This window comes from Epinephelus fuscoguttatus, linkage group LG13, assembly GCF_011397635.1.
Source record: "Epinephelus fuscoguttatus linkage group LG13, E.fuscoguttatus.final_Chr_v1".
Lineage (NCBI taxonomy): Eukaryota > Metazoa > Chordata > Actinopteri > Perciformes > Serranidae > Epinephelus > Epinephelus fuscoguttatus.
The window spans coordinates 33,131,722-33,151,631 of NC_064764.1; the positions used below are offsets into that span (position 1 = coordinate 33,131,722).

Consider the following 19,910-nt stretch of genomic DNA (forward strand, 5'->3'; position numbering starts at 1 on the left):
TTAACCAGTTCCACCTGCTAAAATTAACCATTGGCTAAATTTAACCGGTTCCACCTTCTAAAATGAACCGTTAGCTAAATCTAACCAGTTCCAGCTTCTAAAATGTTCTGCTAGCTAAATTTAACCAGTCTGCTAAAGTGAACCATTAGCTACATTTAACCAGTTTCACCTGCTAAATATTACCTGTTTCATTTGCTAAACTGAAATGTTAGCCAAATTTTACCAGTGCCACATGATAAACTAAAGTTAGCTACATTCAACCAGTTCCACCTTCTAAAATGAACCGTTAGCTAAATCTAACCAGTTACAGCTTCTAAAGTGAACCGTTAGCTAAATTTAACCAGTCTGCTAAATTTAAACAGTCTGTTAAAGTGAACCCTTCGCTAAATTTAACCAGTTTCACCTGCTAAACTGAAATATTAGCCAAATTTAACCAGTTCCACCTGATAAACTGAACAGTTAGCTAAATTCAACCAGTTCCACCAAATAAAATGAACCGTTAGCTAAATTTACGTTAACCAGTTCCATTACTAAAATGAACCATGAGGTAAATGTAACCAGTTCCACCTACTAAAATGAACTGTTACCTTAACTTAACCAGTTTCTTACTCAACTAAAAAAAGAGCTATAGCCACCTGCTAAACCAAACCATTACTGAAGGGCCCACAGCGTCCCTAAAATCAAGTGTAAATTTGTTTTTACCCTTCTTTATTTGGAAATATAGGTGTGGTAATAGTGAGATTTTACTTTGTTTTAACTGCAAAAGTAAACCACTAACCTGAACCAAATATTTTTAGCTGCTAAACTGAACTATTGGCTAACCTGGACCAAACAGCATTAGCTCATGTTAGCCGGGTCCATGTCATTGGTTCGACAGCCCATTGGTTCGACATCCCGTTAGTCCGACTGTCCGCAGTGCTGAACGGCTCGCGGCGGGCGTATGGTGCACCGCGACTGGCTTGAGGCGGAGCAGGCTCATGGCTTATGTGTTTGTCACTTTCTTTTTCATTTTAACCCACACCATGATCTTTTCCTGACCCTAACCAAGTGGTTTTTGTGCCTAAACCTAAACAGACCTTAACCACAGGGCATCATGATGATTTCGGAACGGACTTCGGAACAATGAGTTTAATATGGTCGGAACAATGGGATGTCGAACCAATGGGCTGTCGAACCAATGGGCAGTTACCATGTTAGCCCCCTACACACACACGCAAACACGATAACATGTATAAAATCAGAAAATATTTAAATATTTTTAAGACTGCCAGGGAAAAAAGATGTAATGATACTGTACACATAAAGTGCAAACTGGGACTAACCTTAACCAACCAGATACAACACCAGCAGCAAGCAAACATCAAACATACTGAGATTTCTTTGAAGTTCACAGCCTCCTTCAGCACACAACCCTTTCATAGTGATCTAAGGTGAACGCTACTGCAGTCCAAAACCATGGTATCTGAAGTGAGACTATGTTGGATGAAAAACTCTAAGAAAACGAGGGCTTACCTCAAAGGAGAACTTTGCACTACCGAAGTTCGTCTTCTGTTTCTGCCAGAAGTTGTCCGGTTTAATGATGAGCGCCACACAGATCTCAGCTGGGAAAAACTCCTGCAGCGTCTTCAGCAGAGGCTTGATCAGCTCCCACTTAGAACCACGCATGTCGATGATGACGGTGAAACCACGTTTACATACATCCTCACTGAGAGGAGACACAGAACGGAGAAGGACAATGCAAAGGGTTAGAAGAAATGGTAACTTGAAAATCCTAAACAAAGAAGTTAATTAATGTTGCTTCCTTATCAGACTGTTACATAAGACGAATTAAAAGAAACCTTCAGTGAACTAGTCTAGTAGTCTGTACTGAACTACAGGGAACATGAGAGAGGTTACTGAAATTCAATTTTTTATTTATTTTTTCCAAATTTTTCCAAAATGTGTCATTTGGTGAGCAAATTCAGAATTATTTCGAGACTAAATACACTGATTCAGGACAGGAGGCATTACATGGGTGCTGATTTACAGTAAAACAACACTAGGGATTTAAACTGTGCATGTATCACTCTGCTTTACAGGTGTTCTGTGATGTTAATTACATTAACTGTTAATTAGCCAACATTAAGGGTTGTCACACCAAACTTGGCACTGCATTGAGGAACATCTTTCCTCAAATAACAGAGTTAAATAATGAATTGCTGTGAGGGAAGGACGAAGGGACACAAAGAAGCCTGAATACTTCACTGTAAGTCTCCAGGTATGCTCACATGACATCAGAAAACGTAACATACTGATTGAGCTGTTAACTGATCAGCATCACACAATGCCACCAAAGCAACTGTCAATACACTCTTATTTCACTGGTCGCAAAGTAAGTAGACACTCGCAGACAAAGCCTACATAATACAGAGCAGCACCTGCGGTAACATTCAGACTTACATGAAGTAGCAAGGTAGTGTTGCTTTGCAATAGCCCAGTTCCGGTCCAGTAGCAGAAGCCAAATAAATCATTACATAAACAAACAATTCATAACCTGTTGCCACTTTTGACTGTTAATATATGGAGCTTGTAGAACTGTTGCATAAAAGCCATAACACACGAGGTCGTGCTTTTGTACTGATGCCGGCATGGCTATGATTATCTTTTACAACGGAATCAAAGCCATGTGGATATACAGTACAACAGCACCCCCTCTCGAGTGATATTGCTTAACTAAGCTTACTAACTGTGTCTCAATTCAGGGGCTGCAGCCTTCAAAGGCGGCATTTGAAGATCGATTTCATCACAGCGGCACGAACAAGGCTGTCCCATTTCGAAGGGTCCGTTAAATGCGGCCAAGATATGCAGCCCTGTTTCTTCGAATTTGGAGGATGCAACAGATGAATCTGTCATCCGTCCCCAAACTATCCCAAGATTCATTGAGCACCGGTGACAAAAGGGTTTTAGTGGAATATGGCATCCCTACACCATTGTTAGCAGCATCAGAGTTACACTTTTAAATGTACGTTTTTGTGTTTCAACTCACTTTCAAATAGTTAACAGTGCAAATGTTAAAAACAAACTGCCGTGACGTTAACGTTAGTGATGCTAACTGACATTGCTTGTTAGCTAGCTATCTAACATTAGCTACTTGGAGCCTCCGCACTATTCACTCCATCTCGACATCACAACCTTTGACTGCAAAGCCTTCTCTTTCAAACTTATGAGGTTCAGAGTTGAATGATATTTTACGTTAACAAGAAAAAATTCCAATGACCGTAATAAACGTTTCAGTAGATTACACGACTAACTTGCTTATCTTGCTAATGTTACTTAAGTTGCTTTTATTTGTTGGTATGGCCTTATATTTACAGGGCACATATAACAGTGGTATTGATATAATGAGCTGCACAAAAATATAGTGTTTTGCGTAAACTGTAACTATGCCTTTAACACTGGATGCAAAACAAATGTCCCACATTTAGGCCTACATCACCTCATCAAACAAACATCCCACATTATTTACATCACCTCATCAAATTAAACTGAGGAATAATTTTGTTCTCATATGGTACAGATCAGAAATATATTAGTACCCTGACAGCAAGGGAAGTGTTGAAATACAAAATAAATGCATTATGAGGACACCAGAATGCCTTCCAGATGGTGATTCGGCTGTGCTTGTTGCATGTTAATTTATGTATACATGTGGGTTGTGTAAAGCATATGCAATATGTAAGTGTTTGTAAATATGTAAACAGATAAATCAGATAAAGGGGAAATTTTAAAAATAGGAGTCTGTTACTGCAGTGTTAAGCTGAAGTTCAACAAAGTGTAGTGAAAATAACACTCACTGAACACGCGATAGGAAGACACAGATATTTCCTGTAACCAGGACCTGCTCTGAAACCAGTGCAGAGAGCCAGCTGTGTATACTGGAGTCTAATGGGCTCTAAATTCAGCTGCTGCTGATTGGAGAGTAAAAATATACCGAAATGACTTCACCTCCACACACAACCTCTATTAATATAAATTCAACAAAAGCACATCCATTATAGTCCGCCTCAGGGAAGCACAAACTCCACTTGTCGCCATGGAAACAGCAGCTCAATTAGCAGGAGGAATCAGAGCGGGGCTGATAGGGATCAAACGATACTACAGATTTTGGGCTAGTTTGATTCGATCATGCTGTGGTCTAGCCAGGTAAACGTGTTAACATGCACATGAGTCTCTGTTTGAAGCTACAAGTAGAGACAAGATTGAAAACACTGTCGCTGTTGTTGCATTCAAGGACACTGACATCTGATAATATAGTCTGGTTACTGAAAAGCCATATCTTGAATATCTTGCAAAAGGACATATTTGGAGAGTCACAGGGAGTGGTCCATGACCGATTATTGATCTTTTTTCTCTAGACCAGCTCATTCCTTGTTACATCCTCTTACTGTGATGAGGAGCAACAGGAATAAATGGACTTGAAGTGAAGTGTGACAGACTCGCTGCTGTCTGCTGCAAACACTGCAGCTTTCATGCTGATGCAAATCAAATGCTGCTCTCAGTCTGCTGCTGTGATGGAGAAGAAAGGAACATTTGATTCCGCAGTGTGGACAGCTCTGAAGCACTCCACATGTACTTCACCCTGCACCTCTTCCGCCTAATAAGCCTAGTTCCCTCAATGTTTTTGTCCTGAATATTAAGGTTGATAAAAAGGTAACAAAGTTGATACTGACAAAAGATAATAACTGTAAACATGAAAAAATCTAATCATAAAGAAAGAATACACATGCTTTTTTATGTGTGTGTGTGTGTGTGTTTGCTTGTGTGTACCTGGGAACAGTAGACAGGTAGGTTACCAGCCTCCTCAGGTCTTCCTGTTTTATTCGGTCATGGTTACTCCTGGCAGGAAAAGTCAGGATTGGTCCTCCTCTTTTATCTCGCCCACCTGTTCATGCACACATACAAATAATGAATTTGATGTTTAATGTTGTCACAAACAGAATGTAGGTAGTATCTTGAAAAATCCTATTTTTATCAACACATTTCATATAAAAAAAAACAAAAACAAGGAATTAAGCCTACTAATAGGTATTGTCTCTATAGCCAAAGCCTATATAGCTTATGGCTCTTGGCCATAGAACTCCACTGGCATTAAGAAACTGGGACATAGCCTATTCCCTCATTACAATGAATGTAGTAGCAGCAGTACCAGTGGTAGTAGTAGGAAAGTAGTGACAGTGGAAATAGTGGTTGCTGTAGCAGTAGAGACAGTAGCAGGCTTAGTTGTGGCAGTTGCAGTAGCATCGTCAGTGGCAGCAGTAGCAAAAGTAGTAGAAATAGTAGCAGCAGTAATAGTAATAGTGGCAGTAGTACTAGCAAGAACAGCTGTAGTACTAGTAATAGTAGTAGTAGCAATGGTAATAGTAGTGGTAGTAGTACCAGCAGTAATAGCAGCAGCAGTAGTAGCAGTAAAATTAGTAGCAGTAGTAGTACCAATAGTGAGAGAATACAAATACTGGCAGTACCGATATTTACAGTTGTAGAAGTAGTGGCAGTAACAGCAGAAATTATAGTAATAGCAGTGGTAATATTAGTAGCGGTAGTAGCAGGTAGAGGCAGAGGGAGCAGAAATGATCTCACCCTCTTAACATCACATTATGTTGTGGTGGCACTTATTGTGTTGAAATTACGTGCACCATGGAAACAGTGCCAACAGACAGTCAATTAGGATCTGTTGTTTTGGCAGACACAAGAATTCCCTGGTTCAGCATCATCAAACAACATAAGGTGGTTGATGTTGCTACCTAAGAGATAGTATAAAGAGCGAGAAAGTTGCGTTGGTTGACGGTTAGGGTGATAGATGACTCAAAGAACACCAGGATTTCCAAGAGAGACTGCTGTTCATGTCTCGTGAAACTCCAGGTCAACATGGACTTCTTTTAACGTAGCATACTTACGTTCTTTACATAGTTATATTTCTATTTTAACAGATAACTCAATCTTTTTCTAAACCTAACCAAGTAGTTTTAGTGTCTAAGCCCAACCACGCTGCGCTGTACATAACAAATGTAGTTATATTATTCACATTCAAATGAAAGATTAAGTACAGATCGCAAAATCAATGACATAACCATTCAAGACCTATAATTACAGGGCAGACACTATTCTACACTGCAACCACTGTCACTCCATTATCACCCAGTAGAGTGTATCAGTGTTAATCTGCACATTACTCTACACTAATAGCCTTAATATCTCTGCATCTGTAACATAACTCCCATCACAGCTACATCAGCCAGTAAACACCCTTTCCAAAGGCTCCGAAAAGCCATCCGAAACACAGACTCTCGCTCTCCCTCTCTATGATAAATTATGTGTGTAGAGATGTTTTGGTTAGATTAATGTAAGAAACACAAACCGCACTGTTTATAAAACTGCTACTCAGTCGTGGAAAATCGGTTGGCCTGTGTGTGTGTGTGTGTGTGTGTGTTAGAGTGTGTGATTTGGGAGGGAGCACGCTGCTGTAATCTAAGGAGGAATCTTGATGACAGATTGTTGTTGGCACTGTCTTGAACATGCTCTCTCTCTTCCTGTCTCACTTTCTGTCTCTAGGTCTCGCTCCCATTCTCACTCTGTAATGCAGAGTTACTCTTTTGCTGGTAAACATTACTACATTCAGGGAAGAAACAACCAGTATTACATAACATGAAAAACAGCGGTAAAATATTTGCCTTCTATCAAACAGAATTGTCGACTCATTAGAGTACAATTCCACCCAAATCAGCGATCTCAAACTCAGTGGAGTGGGCAGATTCAAAGGTCTGGACCCAGGCAACTTCAATGTTGTACCCTAATGCCATCAACTACAAATTACTCCATTTCAATGCTGCAGCATGAGCCTGCAGTGCAATATACAAAGGCATTAATATTTTTCTAGAACCTTATTGGTTGAAAATGTAGTGGACATTAGTGCCCGATTTGAAGAAATTCCCTGAAGACCTTTCTGAGAAATTGTGTTTATGAGAATGTGATGGATGTGAGGTCACAGTGACCTTGACCTTTGACCACAACAATCTAATCGGTTCCTCCTTACGTCCAGGTGGATGCTTTTGCAAAATTTGAGATAATTACCTTAGGGCTTTCCTGACACACTACATTCACGAGAAAAGGACAGATGGAAAAATGTTTACTATTAACTGGTCTACATTGCAATTATTGTAGGGGTCGTTATGGGTTTCCTCAGTGCCTATAGTGACCAGGGGTCTCATTTGCGTAGGATCCATACTAAAAATGCACGTACAGACAAGACACAAAAATGGTGTGTGCCCAAAAATATTCAACAATTTCTACAATCAGGCTTCCATCTCACCATCTGCATCGCCAATTTCCTGTCTCCAAAATGTTCATAAGCATGGGTCAAAGTTTCTCCCATCAAGTCTGTTTTTATGTAATCTCTCAAGACAGATTCTGCAATTTACATTGGATTTCCAGATTGGTTTTCTATGGATCACAACTTCTTTATAGAAAGTGGCGTACACCTCTTTCAGGCCTTCAATTCAATTCAATTCAATTTTATTTATAAAGCCCAATATCACAAATCAGAATTTGCCTCACAGGGCTTTACAGCACACGACATCCCTCTGTCCTTATGACCCTCGCAGTGGATAAGGAAAAACTTCCCAAAAAACCCCTTTAACGGGGAAAAAAACAGTAGAAACCTCAGGAAGAGCAACTGAGGAGGGATCCCTCTTCCAGGACGGACAGACGTGCAATAGATGTCGTACAGAACAGATCAGCATAACAAATTAACAGTAATCCACATGACACAATGAGACAGAGACAGAGAGAGAGAGAGCGAGATGCAGGTAATGACAGTAGCTTACAACAACATTATTGAAAGTAATAATATTATAGTTATAATTCTGGCTACTGTAGTCCAATTTGTTGAAAGTATATTAATATCTGGCAGTATACAAGTGTGACAATAATCATATGTGTATAACAGTAGAAGTATGACTAATGACTAATGATGGCAGCAGCAGCAGGAGGCATCTGGCAGGACCACGGCAGCAGCACAACCACATACGTCACGCTGTCCAGGCACCGCTGCGATATGAGTTAATCTGAGAGACAGTGGAGCACAAAGGCTCCGGAGAAGAAGCCGAGTTAGTGACATCCAGAATGGCCGAGTTAGCAAGATGCAGTAATAGAATACGAGAGAGAGAGAGAGAGACAGAGAGACAGAGAGAGAGAGAGAGAGAGAGAGAGAGAGAGAAGGTGCCCGGTATATTATAGGGGGGTCCTCCGGCAGACTAGGCCTAAGTCAGCCTAACTAGGGGCTGGTACAGGGCAAGCCTGAGCCGGCCCTAACTATAAGCTTTATCTTGTTTTGTGCATACACAATGTTTACAAATGAGAACCCTGGTGAGACCAGAACCTGGACCTGAACAGGGCCAGGTCAAATTTGCATTCAGTCAAATCACGTCTGGATAGGGTGCTGCACAGCATTCTACCATGCAATAGGACATGCTGTTGCCATAGGCCTTTGGTCTGTGCTTCAATAGATGTAATACCTGAGTTGATCCATGCTGACTTGTTCCTAGGTTTCATTATCATTAACGTAGGGTACTGTTCAGATAAAATTGCATTTCAGTTTTCGTCAGATTTATTTTCAACCATTCTGACTGTAATTGTGTCCCCTTCTGATCAGGTCTCTGATTCTGAAGTAAAATAAGTGTGTTAGATTCAGCAACCTGGTCTCACAGAAATATGTGAAATGACCACGTCCTCCTAACATCACATTACATGGTGGTGGTACTTATTGTACAGAAATCACATGCACCACGGAAACAGTGCCAATGGAAAGTCAATTAGGATCCTTTGTTTTGGTCGACACAAGACTTCCCTGGTTCAACAATGTCAGACAACATGCGGTGGTTAATGTTACAACCCAATAGATAGTGTAAAAATTGAGAAAGTCTGCATTGGGAGAAGGTCAGGGTGCTAGATGGCTCAACGAACACCAGACTTTCCCCTGAAAGACTGCTGTTTGTGTCTCGTGTGAAAATACGAGTCAACGTGGACTCCTTTAAACTTACATGCTTTACATAGTCACATCACAATTTTAATGGAGAACTAAATCCTTTTCTAAACCTAACCTAGTAGTTTTAGTACCTAAGCCCAGCCATGCTGCCCTGTACGTAACCAACAGTTATTCTGACCGAAAACATCTTTTTTTAAACCTCACCAAGTAGTTTTGGTGCCTAAACCCAACTATGCTGCCTCTGCAAAATCTCAACACAATACGTGCCACCACCACGTAATGTCATGTTCAGAAGCCGTGGTCATTTCACATTTGCCATGAGATCATGTTGGGCTTCAGGGAGGTTTTTCCCTGGGTCTGTTTTAGATCCAGTCTGATATGTTGGACTCATGAAGGCCTCAACAGCAGAGCTGAGAATACAAATAAAGTGATGGAAGTTTGGAAACTGTGAACTGTGAACAATCCAAGCACTCTGTGCTTGGATTGTTCACAGTTCACAGCTGCTGTTTAAGTGGAAGAAAATGTAGATTTTCTAAATTTTGGGGGAATAATATTTTTCCAAGGTCATCTGATGTTACATCTTGTTTGTTCAGAATTAAAATACATCACATCGCTGAGTGTTTGTGAGTGTGATGGCCTGTGGAGTGGAACAGCTCATGTGTCTGCTTTCTCTGCTTGTTTTGGCACACAGTGAGCTGCAGCGCCTGCCAGAGGGGAGAAGTTCACATAAGTCACGTCCAGGGTGTGAAGGGCCTGTGACGATCTTCCCTGCCCGCTTCCTGTCTCAGGAGGTGTGTAAGTTGGGGTGCTAACCAATGATCTTTTCTGCAGTCCTGAAGGCTTCCATGCCTGACACAGTCCTGTTTAGTATGAGTGGGATCACTGAGGGGGGCTCCTCCTGGAGTCCACTGTTACATCCATGAGAGTGTTCGGCTACAAGTTGTTGTGACTACACTTGAGGCCCAGCTGTATAACTTCCCATCTGTATGCAGACTTGTCACAATTCTGGATAAGACCGTGGACCTTGAGGAGTTTGACAGAGCGGGTCCACAAACCAACAGGAGGAATACTGACAGGTTAACAGACCTGGGGTTGTATTCACAAAACATCCAAAGGCTAACAGTAGCACCAAGCTGGTTGAGTTCTGAGAAACTCCTAAAAATAAAGGCTGTGTCATTTCTAACTTTGAGTGTCCTAAGATTTTTAAGAGTAATTCACAAGGCCTTTGGCTCTCAGGGTGCTTTCAGACCTAGAGTTGTTTTGCTTTGGTCTGAATCAGGGACTCATTTGTTACAAAGCTGCATAATTGCCTAGAGTTGGTTCATTTTCTCACGGCAGCATTTACAAGCGGACCAGATCAAATGCCTTGTGTGAGAAAGCTGCTCTTGATTGGTCAGAATTTCCATGTGGGAAAAGTCCAGGAAGTAAAGCAAACATTGAAGAAGAGTACACTTGCAAGATAAATGTGACACTTTCTAATGTCACAATGGAGGGACAACTACGCAGGTTGATTTTAGCGCTGCTCATCGTGGACTATATTGCTGTCATTGTTCATTTTAGTCAAAGCATACAGTTTGAAAACGAGGCGCGGCTCCAACTAGAAAACAATGTTTTGATGCATTGGATGCAGTATAGGAGGGGGCACACATTAATAATCCTCTAGGACGGTAACATGCTCATGCTTCAAGAAGGTCTCAGTCCGGTTGTTTTGGTGCGTACTTGAGTGTGATTGCTGTGTTCACACCTGCCCAAATGAACCACATTTAGGGGCAAACAAACTTGAACCGAACCAAACAGGGCAGGTGTGAAAGCACCCTAAAAGAAGGTTATACGTTTGAGAGAAGTTAGAGGACTCGTAAGTTACTGAGAACAGTCAGCTGCTGTAGGTAATGTGCCTTGTCAGTCATTCATTCATTCATCTTCTAACCGCTTCATCCTCTTGAGGGTCGCGGTGGGCTGGAGCCTATCCCAGCTGACATCGGGCGAGAGGCAGGGTACACCCTGGACAGATCGCCAGACTATCGCAGGGCTGACACATAGAGACAGACAACCATTCATGCTCACATTCACACCTATGGACAATTTAGAGTTACCAATTAACCTGCATGTCTTTGGACTGTGGGAGGAAGCCGGAGTGCCCGGAGAGAACCCACGCTGACACGGGGAGAACATGCAAACTCCGCACAGAAGGGCTCCCACGCCCGGGATTGAACTGGCAACCCTCTTGCTGTGAGGCGAGAGTGCTAACCACCACACCACCGTGCCACCCCCTTGTCAGTCAGTGTTTTTCTAAATAATATAACAATGACGTTAACAGCACATGTAAAAGTAGTCACAACTGCACTACTGTATCTGTAACTAAAAATCTGTATTTAGTGGTAATGAATATCTTAGCCTTCAGTATGAATTATTAGTCAAACCCAAATGTAATGTATCACTGTAATGTAATGTTGAACAAATGAAGCTGGTTTCATGGCTACAGCTGAATTTCCAGGCAAAATTAGTTGTATGCAGTCTGAAGACACTGGTATTACAAAACATTAGTCTGCTACGTAAGCAGGAAAGGAGGCAAAAAGGGTCTAAATCGCAACGCACAAGTTGAAGGAGCTGATGGACGTACGTATGATTACATGTGACAAACACACTGATTGATTGATGTAGAACTACCCTATTGTCTACTTGCACAATGTAGGGAGGTCGCAGGTTCAAGTCCCAATCCAGACCAAATATGGAGCGTGGACTGGTAGCTGGAGAAGTGCCAGTTTTCCTCCTGGGCACTGCCGAGGTGCCCTTGAGCAATGCACTGAACCCCGAACTGCTTGAGGCGCCAGTCCAAGGAAGCCCCCACTCTGACATGTCTCCTTTTTATACATGTATAGGTCCTGTTTGTGCATTTGTGTGTATTTCAGGCCTGCGTGTATATCACCGTGTAACCGACTGGAAAAATTTAATTTCCCCTCTGGGATTAATAAAGTATATCTTCTTCTTCTTTTTATTACTGTACAAAGCTAACAGTGAAAAGTGTCTGTTTACTTCCTGTTAACTCTACAGTAACGTTACCTTTGCCTCAAACCTTTGGGATCACAGTGCTTTGTCGTAGTGTTTCGACCATTTTGATATTCATCATGGGGTCTTAGATAACCATTAGCTAATTACACAGTGTAGCACCAATGCTAGAGCCATAATTCCTGAGCTTTGCTAACGCTATGTTGCTATGGGTCTTTTTCACACTTAGAGCCTGGAAGAGCTGCCAAAAATATTTAGTGACTGACATAGTTCTCTCAGTTCTTCACTAAAAGCTGCTCTCAGCAGTTTTGTGAAGAGCTCTTGGGAGGAAATTCCAAGTTAGGAACATTTAACACAACTCAGGAGGACACCTTTTGATAAGATCCTTTGTGAACGCAGCCCCTGGAGCTCTGCCCCACTTTCTGATGCACTTTGATAAACAGCAGGTTTGTATGACCTCAGCGACTTGGACGTGATCTCAAACAATTCTAGGATACAGTATACGGCCTCGGATTCCTGTCTTGGACTGAGGGTTTGGTGATTTAACGACAACAGTGGGTGACACTCACCTGACACAAAGGCAACTTTCTCCTTCAGCACAGGAAGAACATCAGACGCCTTGATGCCTTCAGTCCTCAGTGACCCTGGGGAGACACACAGAGAGAAACAGTCAGTCGGTGGAGCTTTTAGTATTAATCCCATTATCAGATCAACATTCCTGCGAGAAAGAACACACCCACACACATCAAGCTTTTACAGTTTTCTGTGTGTGTGCTCTGATTCTTTTGTCTTTAACATACTGCTAACAGTCTCCTTGGTATTGAAAGCGTTTTACACCGTTTAGTGGAAGTATTAGCAGTAGACGCTGTAATGGAAGTATTTTTCTATTCACTCACACTAACACTTTCATTCCCCTGCTCTTGTTCTCTTTCCTTCCCCCTCTGTTCATCTGGACATCCGTCTGTCATGTTATGAAATCTCTCTCTACCCCCTCACCTCTCTATCTCTCTTTCTCTCAGTGGAAAACAAGCCCAAATGTCCATGTCCTGCTGTGTCTGTGCATGTGATACACTGTCCTGGCTACAAACACACACCGCACACACACAAATTCCAAAAACATTCCATGGCGAGATTGCTAAGTCGGCAAAATCTATCTGAGGACACAGAGAGAGGGAGAGAAAAGTCAATTCCATATTTTAAAGCGCTGACATCAACACAAACCTGTTTTATATTCATGATATATCAAAAAAGGACACAAACAAGAGGCTGAAGGGGGCATTTGCAGTTTGGAAACACGTATGAGAATTTACGTTTTAACCTGTATTTTTATTGACAAATTTCAAATCCATCCTGGGTGATCTGATCCCAAGTGAACCGCTTTTAACCAAAGTGTGACTGACGCACTGGGATCACATCGCTCAGCCACATTCAGAGGTCGTTCTTGACACACGTGACCAAGCAGAGCCATCCACAATTTAGCGACGAGGCGATTAGTCACAATCACTCATGTCGTTCAAGGTTAATGATCTAATTGATCAGTTTAATGTCGGCTCACGTAACGGAGTGCCAACAGTTTACAGAAATCGTATTGATTTAAACCTGATGAAGCAGTTTAACCTACACTACAGACAGATCCATGCGCAGGTGGCCCTACTGTATTTAAAGGAATATACCACTGTTTTTGCTTAGTTTGGTTAAGTTTGGTTTATTTGCACATACATGTAGGAAATACAGGAAATAGAAATTAAAAGTTTAAACATTGTGCATGAGAGGTTAGAAGCTGAAAATGGCTTATGAAGATATCTCCCCTATTAATAACAACAATCATACAAAAAAGGAAAAGGATAAAAACTGTTAAAGATGTACAATTTAGAAGGTTGTTCCAAAGTTCAGCTACTTAATCACAAATGTTTTGCACATTTATGCTACATATTGTAGCCAAAAATAATGTCAACGTGGTTTTTAAATGTATTTCAACAGCAGCTGGCGGATTGCTGTCGTTACACCCTGGTGACATTTGCAGGTACCTTTACATGCTGCTTAATGTGCTGCAGCTAATTAGCTATCGAGACAGCAAACGGATGCCAAGTGTGAACTGGATATTAACCTGGAATGGGCCCAACTAGTCCTACACACACTCTGAATAGATTTGAGATAGCTAACGATGCGCGTAATCGCCACGGGGCATCGGGGGACACATTTCCACCAATGTATGACGGAGGGCAACTAGACCCCCCTCCAACAGTGGTCATTCATCGACACAGTTTCAAGCTCATACTCCTCTGTGTTTAATTACACTCTAACAGGGGAAGGCAGCATTTATTGTGCCAAGCTATTGGGGTACCACAAAAGAAACAAAAGAAGGAGATACTCCACATGTGTGTGTGTATATGTGTGAGAGACAACAGAGCAGAGGCAAAAGACGCAGATATTAAGTGGACTAATGAGATGTAAGATCAAAGTGAGCCCCAAGACACTGCATTGGGGCGTTTTATTATTAGGCACAACTCATTCAAGGATGATTGCCCCCCTCCACTCCCCTGCCAGTCAGCTTTCACATTAGTCATGTTGTTCCATACCTCAGTATACTTTCTCATCATCCACGTGACATTTTTGATGTGCTACAGTTTAGAAAAGGATGCCTAAGATGGAGACCTCTGTTCTGGGCAGCAGGGTAAAGCTCTGCTCCTGGCCGAAGAGGAACCGCAGAGGTTCCCACCTTCTTATAGAGCTCTGACTCAAGGTCAAAGGCAGCAGCAAAGTTGGACCTCGGTCTGTTCGCAGTGGGCTGCACTAACGTGTCATGTACAGGCATCAATATTAAATACTGACTGTTTCGTAGGCAGTTAAAACTAGTCATGTTTAGGGCCATTAGTCGACTAGTCGCCTGCATGTTTATGATATTAATTTAGTTATTAAATTATATAACACAATGGTTTGAGTTGAAGGTGTGAAAAAGAATAGTATCAGTAACATTGTTAACACTGTGCTACATTACAGAGAAATACAAAACCGTACTAATGAACCTTCATTAATATAGGCCTATATTTTATCTACAAGTGCACGTCACACACTGAGCGAGCCGCCTGTTAATGACGCTGTGGGCTAATGGGCATGTAGCTACTTCCATGTTTCAGATGATACGTCATGTTTGTAGTCGACCAATGAAGATGAGTTTACATATCACCTTGGGTTCGTCCTTCACCTTCTCAAAATGATCCCACACTTTGGATTTCCTGCCCGACATGTTATTAACTAGCCTGTGGAATAACCGCAGGTACCAGCCCTGGAAATGAACCTGACTCCTGTCTGACTGCTGAGCGTGGACACTTCCTGTGTCTGTCCTTTCAAATTAAATTCCCACATGGTCCAGTTATATAGGTTTGGATTTATTTTGACAAGGCACAGCTCCTGATAGAGTTTCATGTTTGTTTGTTTGTTTGTTTGTTTTTCTGTGACTATGCAACCAATGAAGTCTTGCCAACTCATGACCTTTCTGGTTGACTAGCGTTTGGTCGACTATTAGGGGGCAGCCCTAGTAGTGTTCACACTAATCAAATGAACTGGACTCTGGGGTCCAGTGTACTCGTATTCGGGCATGGGTCCATGATGAGAAAGCCAGCTTACTTGAACAACACTTGCATAACAATATTGTTGGCAGCACATTGTGTTGTATTGAAATTCATTATCTCAGTCTGTCCGGGGCAAGAAAAAAAAAATGACTGTAGCCCATGGCGAGCAGCCAACCTCCAAACCACTAGCTGTTGTCCTGAGGTGCCTGTCTCTCTCGGGTTACTTGCTTCACTCAAACTAACATTGGTGATCGATAGCCAGGATCATTAAGGTGGTTATAACTTGCCTCTGTTAACACTGAGGTTTCCAGCTACAAGCGACAGAGGCCAGTTAACCGCTGCAATACAAGCCTCAAAATCAGGAACATGAATGAAGTATTGAGCTGAGATAAAACAAGTGATAGAACTAAATGGAGCTGCTTTGAACTGAGCAAGATATCAGTATGTTGTTGGTCACCCACAGAGTGTGTGCTGTCTGTGCACATTTGGATACAAATAGGTACAGACGCACCCTCATCTCTCACACCAGTAGAGCTTTATTTGAGTGTAGTGATGGTTATTTATTACCTGATATTACATATACTACATCTTAAGCCTGCAGACACAAGCACTGTACCTACAGTCAGCTCCCCTTTCAGACTCTATTTAGACACACTATTTAGCCACTGTCTGTTCACTTTGACTGATATTGTTAATTAATGGATCTACAAAACCACAAAAAGCTGTCTCAGCTAACATGCGGTTTCTTGTAACAGACAATTTCACAATGTTCCACTGTGATGCAGACGCTGGCTGGACACCAGAGCTGAAGCCCGCCCACAACAGATGAGTCTGTATTTATGTCTTTATATTAAAATTGAAATGATTTGCATAGAAAAACAGTTTGTGTTCCAGGAAATGAAGGAAAGAACAGAGAGAAGAGCGCACTGCCAACATCAACAGCCTTTTCTCTTACAGCGTAATACACACAGCAGAGGAAGAGTGTGCGTGTGTGTGTGTGTGTGTGTGTGTGGATGGTCCGGTGAGTGAATGAGGCTCATTTGTCCATTACTGTTGAGAGGAAACAGCTTTTGTCATTTCAACACACACAGGAAGTTGTCAGTCCTGTCTCTGGACACACACACACGCACACACCCTTTCTACTTTCGTATGACAGGAAAGTAATGGTGAGTCAGAGTTGGGCTTGGCTGTGATTCTGCGGTGTTCTCTGCTCACCAAAGGAGGTTTTGTTCCTGCATGGAACCATAAAGGCTTAGGAGCCGTACACATGCCGCATTATTTGCACCCTCAAATTCATTGAGACATGTGCTTGTTTCTCCCACGGAAAATATTTTTGGCCTAGTACACACTTATAAACAGTGCCTGGAAGATCAGCTTTCTAGTAAGGAGGCTACGATACGATGCTGGTTATGATCGTTAGAGAGTAGCGCCCAGTGCCCAACCTTGACTTTTCCAGGTGGTTAAAGACATAGCATGTGTACGCCCCCTTACAGAACTCCTCTGAGGTAATCATGATATAACTGTGAAGATGATAGGGTTCAGTTTTTGTTTAGGGGCTTTCACATCACGGACCCGTGCCTGGATCCGAGTACATTTGACCCCAAAGTCTAGTAATACAGTATCCAGGCACAGTCCGCTGATCCATGCCCGAGTCCACTAGAGAAGGTGGTTTTCAGTATGGTTCATGTGCACTCTGGTACAGTACGCATCAGGCATGAACACCAGCTGTACTAAAACACAGAAGTGGGCTGCTAATTAAGGTAACTACAAGGAGTTTTAATCAGTTACGAAACAGTCTGAGTTGCTTCTATATCAGGCAGCAGTGTCAAGGAGGCTTCGAATTCTACCGAGGACTGAATCCTTCCTTCAGAGAATTCTCAAGGATGTATGCATGTATCCTCAGTGGGCATGACGGACCCAAAACTCTTTATGCAGGATTTGCCAGAATTGAAGGCTGGGCCTCTTCAGTGACGCACACCTCAGCACTCGCTGGCCTCTTCCAGTGTGTGTTCAGTCTTTGTAGTACCTGATTAGGAAGGTCCTATCCTTCCAAGGAAGCATCCTTGACTTTGAGAAGCACCATCTAGCACAACAAAAATGTCACCTAGTTGATGACGCAAGTGTACTCTGATATGGAACGACACAGCTAATATAAAAGCTGGGTAGGGGCACCCAGTAGCTCATCTGGTAGAGCAGGTGCACCATGTAGGCTATGTCCTTGCCACAGCGGCAGCAGGTTTGATTCCAACCAACAGCCCTTTGCTAGACGCCATCCCCTTTTTCTCTCCCTCTTTCATAATAAATCTGTCCTATCAAATTAAGGCAAGAAATATTAAAAATAAATAAATAATTGCTGGGTGGGGGCAGCAACCGTACTCAGGCATGATACAAATCAAGCATACCTAATGTGAAAATGCCCTGTGCTGAATCCACTTTATCATAATTTGGGAGGCTGTAGATTGTGGTGCTGTTTTCTACTGCATTACAGCGAGAACTGTTTCTTATATTTTGTCCACTCCTCTACATTAAAGAAGGCAGACTTTCTATCAAATTAATTCTATGTTTATTAGGAAAAAATAAATGTGGAGGTATTAACATCACAATGAAAATACTTTTGTTTCAATACAGGTATTCTAATTATCCAAATGTATCATACCTCCATAATAATTCTCCACGGCTCTCTGTCTCTGTAACGGTTTCTCACCAGGATATAGGAGATAGCGAAGATTATGCAAATAGTTTCAACTGAAAGCACACACACACACACACACACACACACAGAGTTGTTTTTGCCGCTTAGGAGTACACTGCATTGGGTTACACTCATCCCCTGAGCAATTCTGAGCAATTCTTATCCTAAACTTAACCATAACCACGATATAACCCCAACTTTAATCCTGACCAGAAACCAAGACTTGCTCATAAAATATAAGGGTTTACATTATAGGGACCACTTTCTTACCCAGATGGGAAGATAATTCCCACAATGTGACTGTGTGAACAGATTTTTGACGCCACAACATGCACACACACAGTAACACACACATACACCAGCTCAGTTGCCAGGGAAAAATGTTGTGATCGCACATTTCTGCAAACCTTAAATACTTTACATTTGCACCATTTATACATATATAAGTGTTTTAAAAGTGACGTAGTATATGAGCTGACTTTGTCTGTGGATGGTGCGTCACCTAGGCAAGACGCCTGCCAAGCTGCAGACCACTGTTCCACACCTACAGACGACAAAAACCAATCGTTTCTAGCAAGTCATTGCTGTGTTTCCAGTGGCTTTTCAGGCACCAAACCATGTTGTTTTTGTGCCAAAATATAACCAAACTTTAACCACAGTGTTGTTGACATGCGAAGGAAACATAAAGTTTCCATGTATCTGCTGCATAATAATGTACAAATGTAATGTATCCATGGTTTGCAGAAACTAGGGCTGCCCCCTAATAGTCGACCAAGCGTTAGTCAACCAGAAAGGTCATTAGTCGGCAAGATTTCATTTCTTGCTTAGTCCTGTTAGGAGCAGCACCTTGTCAAAATAAATCAAAACCTTCATTTGAGGCATGTGTACGGCCCCTAATTTCCAGGGCTGGTACCTGTGTTTATTCCACAGGCTAGTTAATAACATGTCGGGCAGGAAATCCAAAGTGTGGGATCATTTTGAGAAGGTGAAGGACGAACCCAAGGTGATATGTAAACTCATCTTCATTGGTCGACTACAAACATGACGTATCATGTGAAACATGGAAGTAGCTACATGCCCATTAGCCCACAGCGTCATTAACAGGCGGCTCGCTCAGTGTGTGACGTGCACTTGTAGATAAAATATAGGCCTATATTAATGAAGGTTCATTAGTACGGTTTTGTATTTCTCTGTAATGTAGCACAGTGTTAACAATGTTACTGATACTATTCTTTCTCACACCTTCAACTAAAAATATCTAATTTAATAATTAAATTAGTATCGTAAACATGCAAGCGACTAGTTGACTAATGGCCCTAAATGATGACTACTGGTCGACGAGGAAAATTCTTAGTCGGGTGCAGCCCAAGCAGAAACATACAAGGCCAACATTTACTTTGGCAAGTGGGTAACATGCACACACACATAGACTCACTCCTTTAGGCCTTCACGGAAAGTGTCGATAATCCATCGACTGAAAGGAAATAGGAAACCATAGAGAGAAGTGATACAGAGAACTCCTGAATACATTTTAATTACATTTCCATCCAAATGTGGAAGAACTCTAACTTTATGTTAATGACTTTCACAGTCGTTCCATCGTCATTTAGCTCCAAACATG

General features: G+C 41.9%; 1 protein-coding gene across 2 annotated transcripts in view; it reads right to left on the bottom strand.

Moving 5' to 3' along the window:
- The window catches only part of kalrna (kalirin RhoGEF kinase a), a 213,456-nt gene that overhangs the window by 143,136 nt on the left and 50,410 nt on the right, over window positions 1-19,910 (bottom strand). For both annotated transcript variants that reach the window (XM_049595069.1, XM_049595068.1), the window contains exons 2-4: window positions 12,595-12,669; window positions 4,807-4,921; window positions 1,513-1,705 (exon numbers count right to left, since the gene is read on the bottom strand). In XM_049595069.1, coding sequence (XP_049451026.1) covers window positions 1,513-1,705; window positions 4,807-4,921; window positions 12,595-12,669 — 383 coding nt within the window. The remainder of the gene's footprint in view (window positions 1-1,512; window positions 1,706-4,806; window positions 4,922-12,594; window positions 12,670-19,910) is intronic.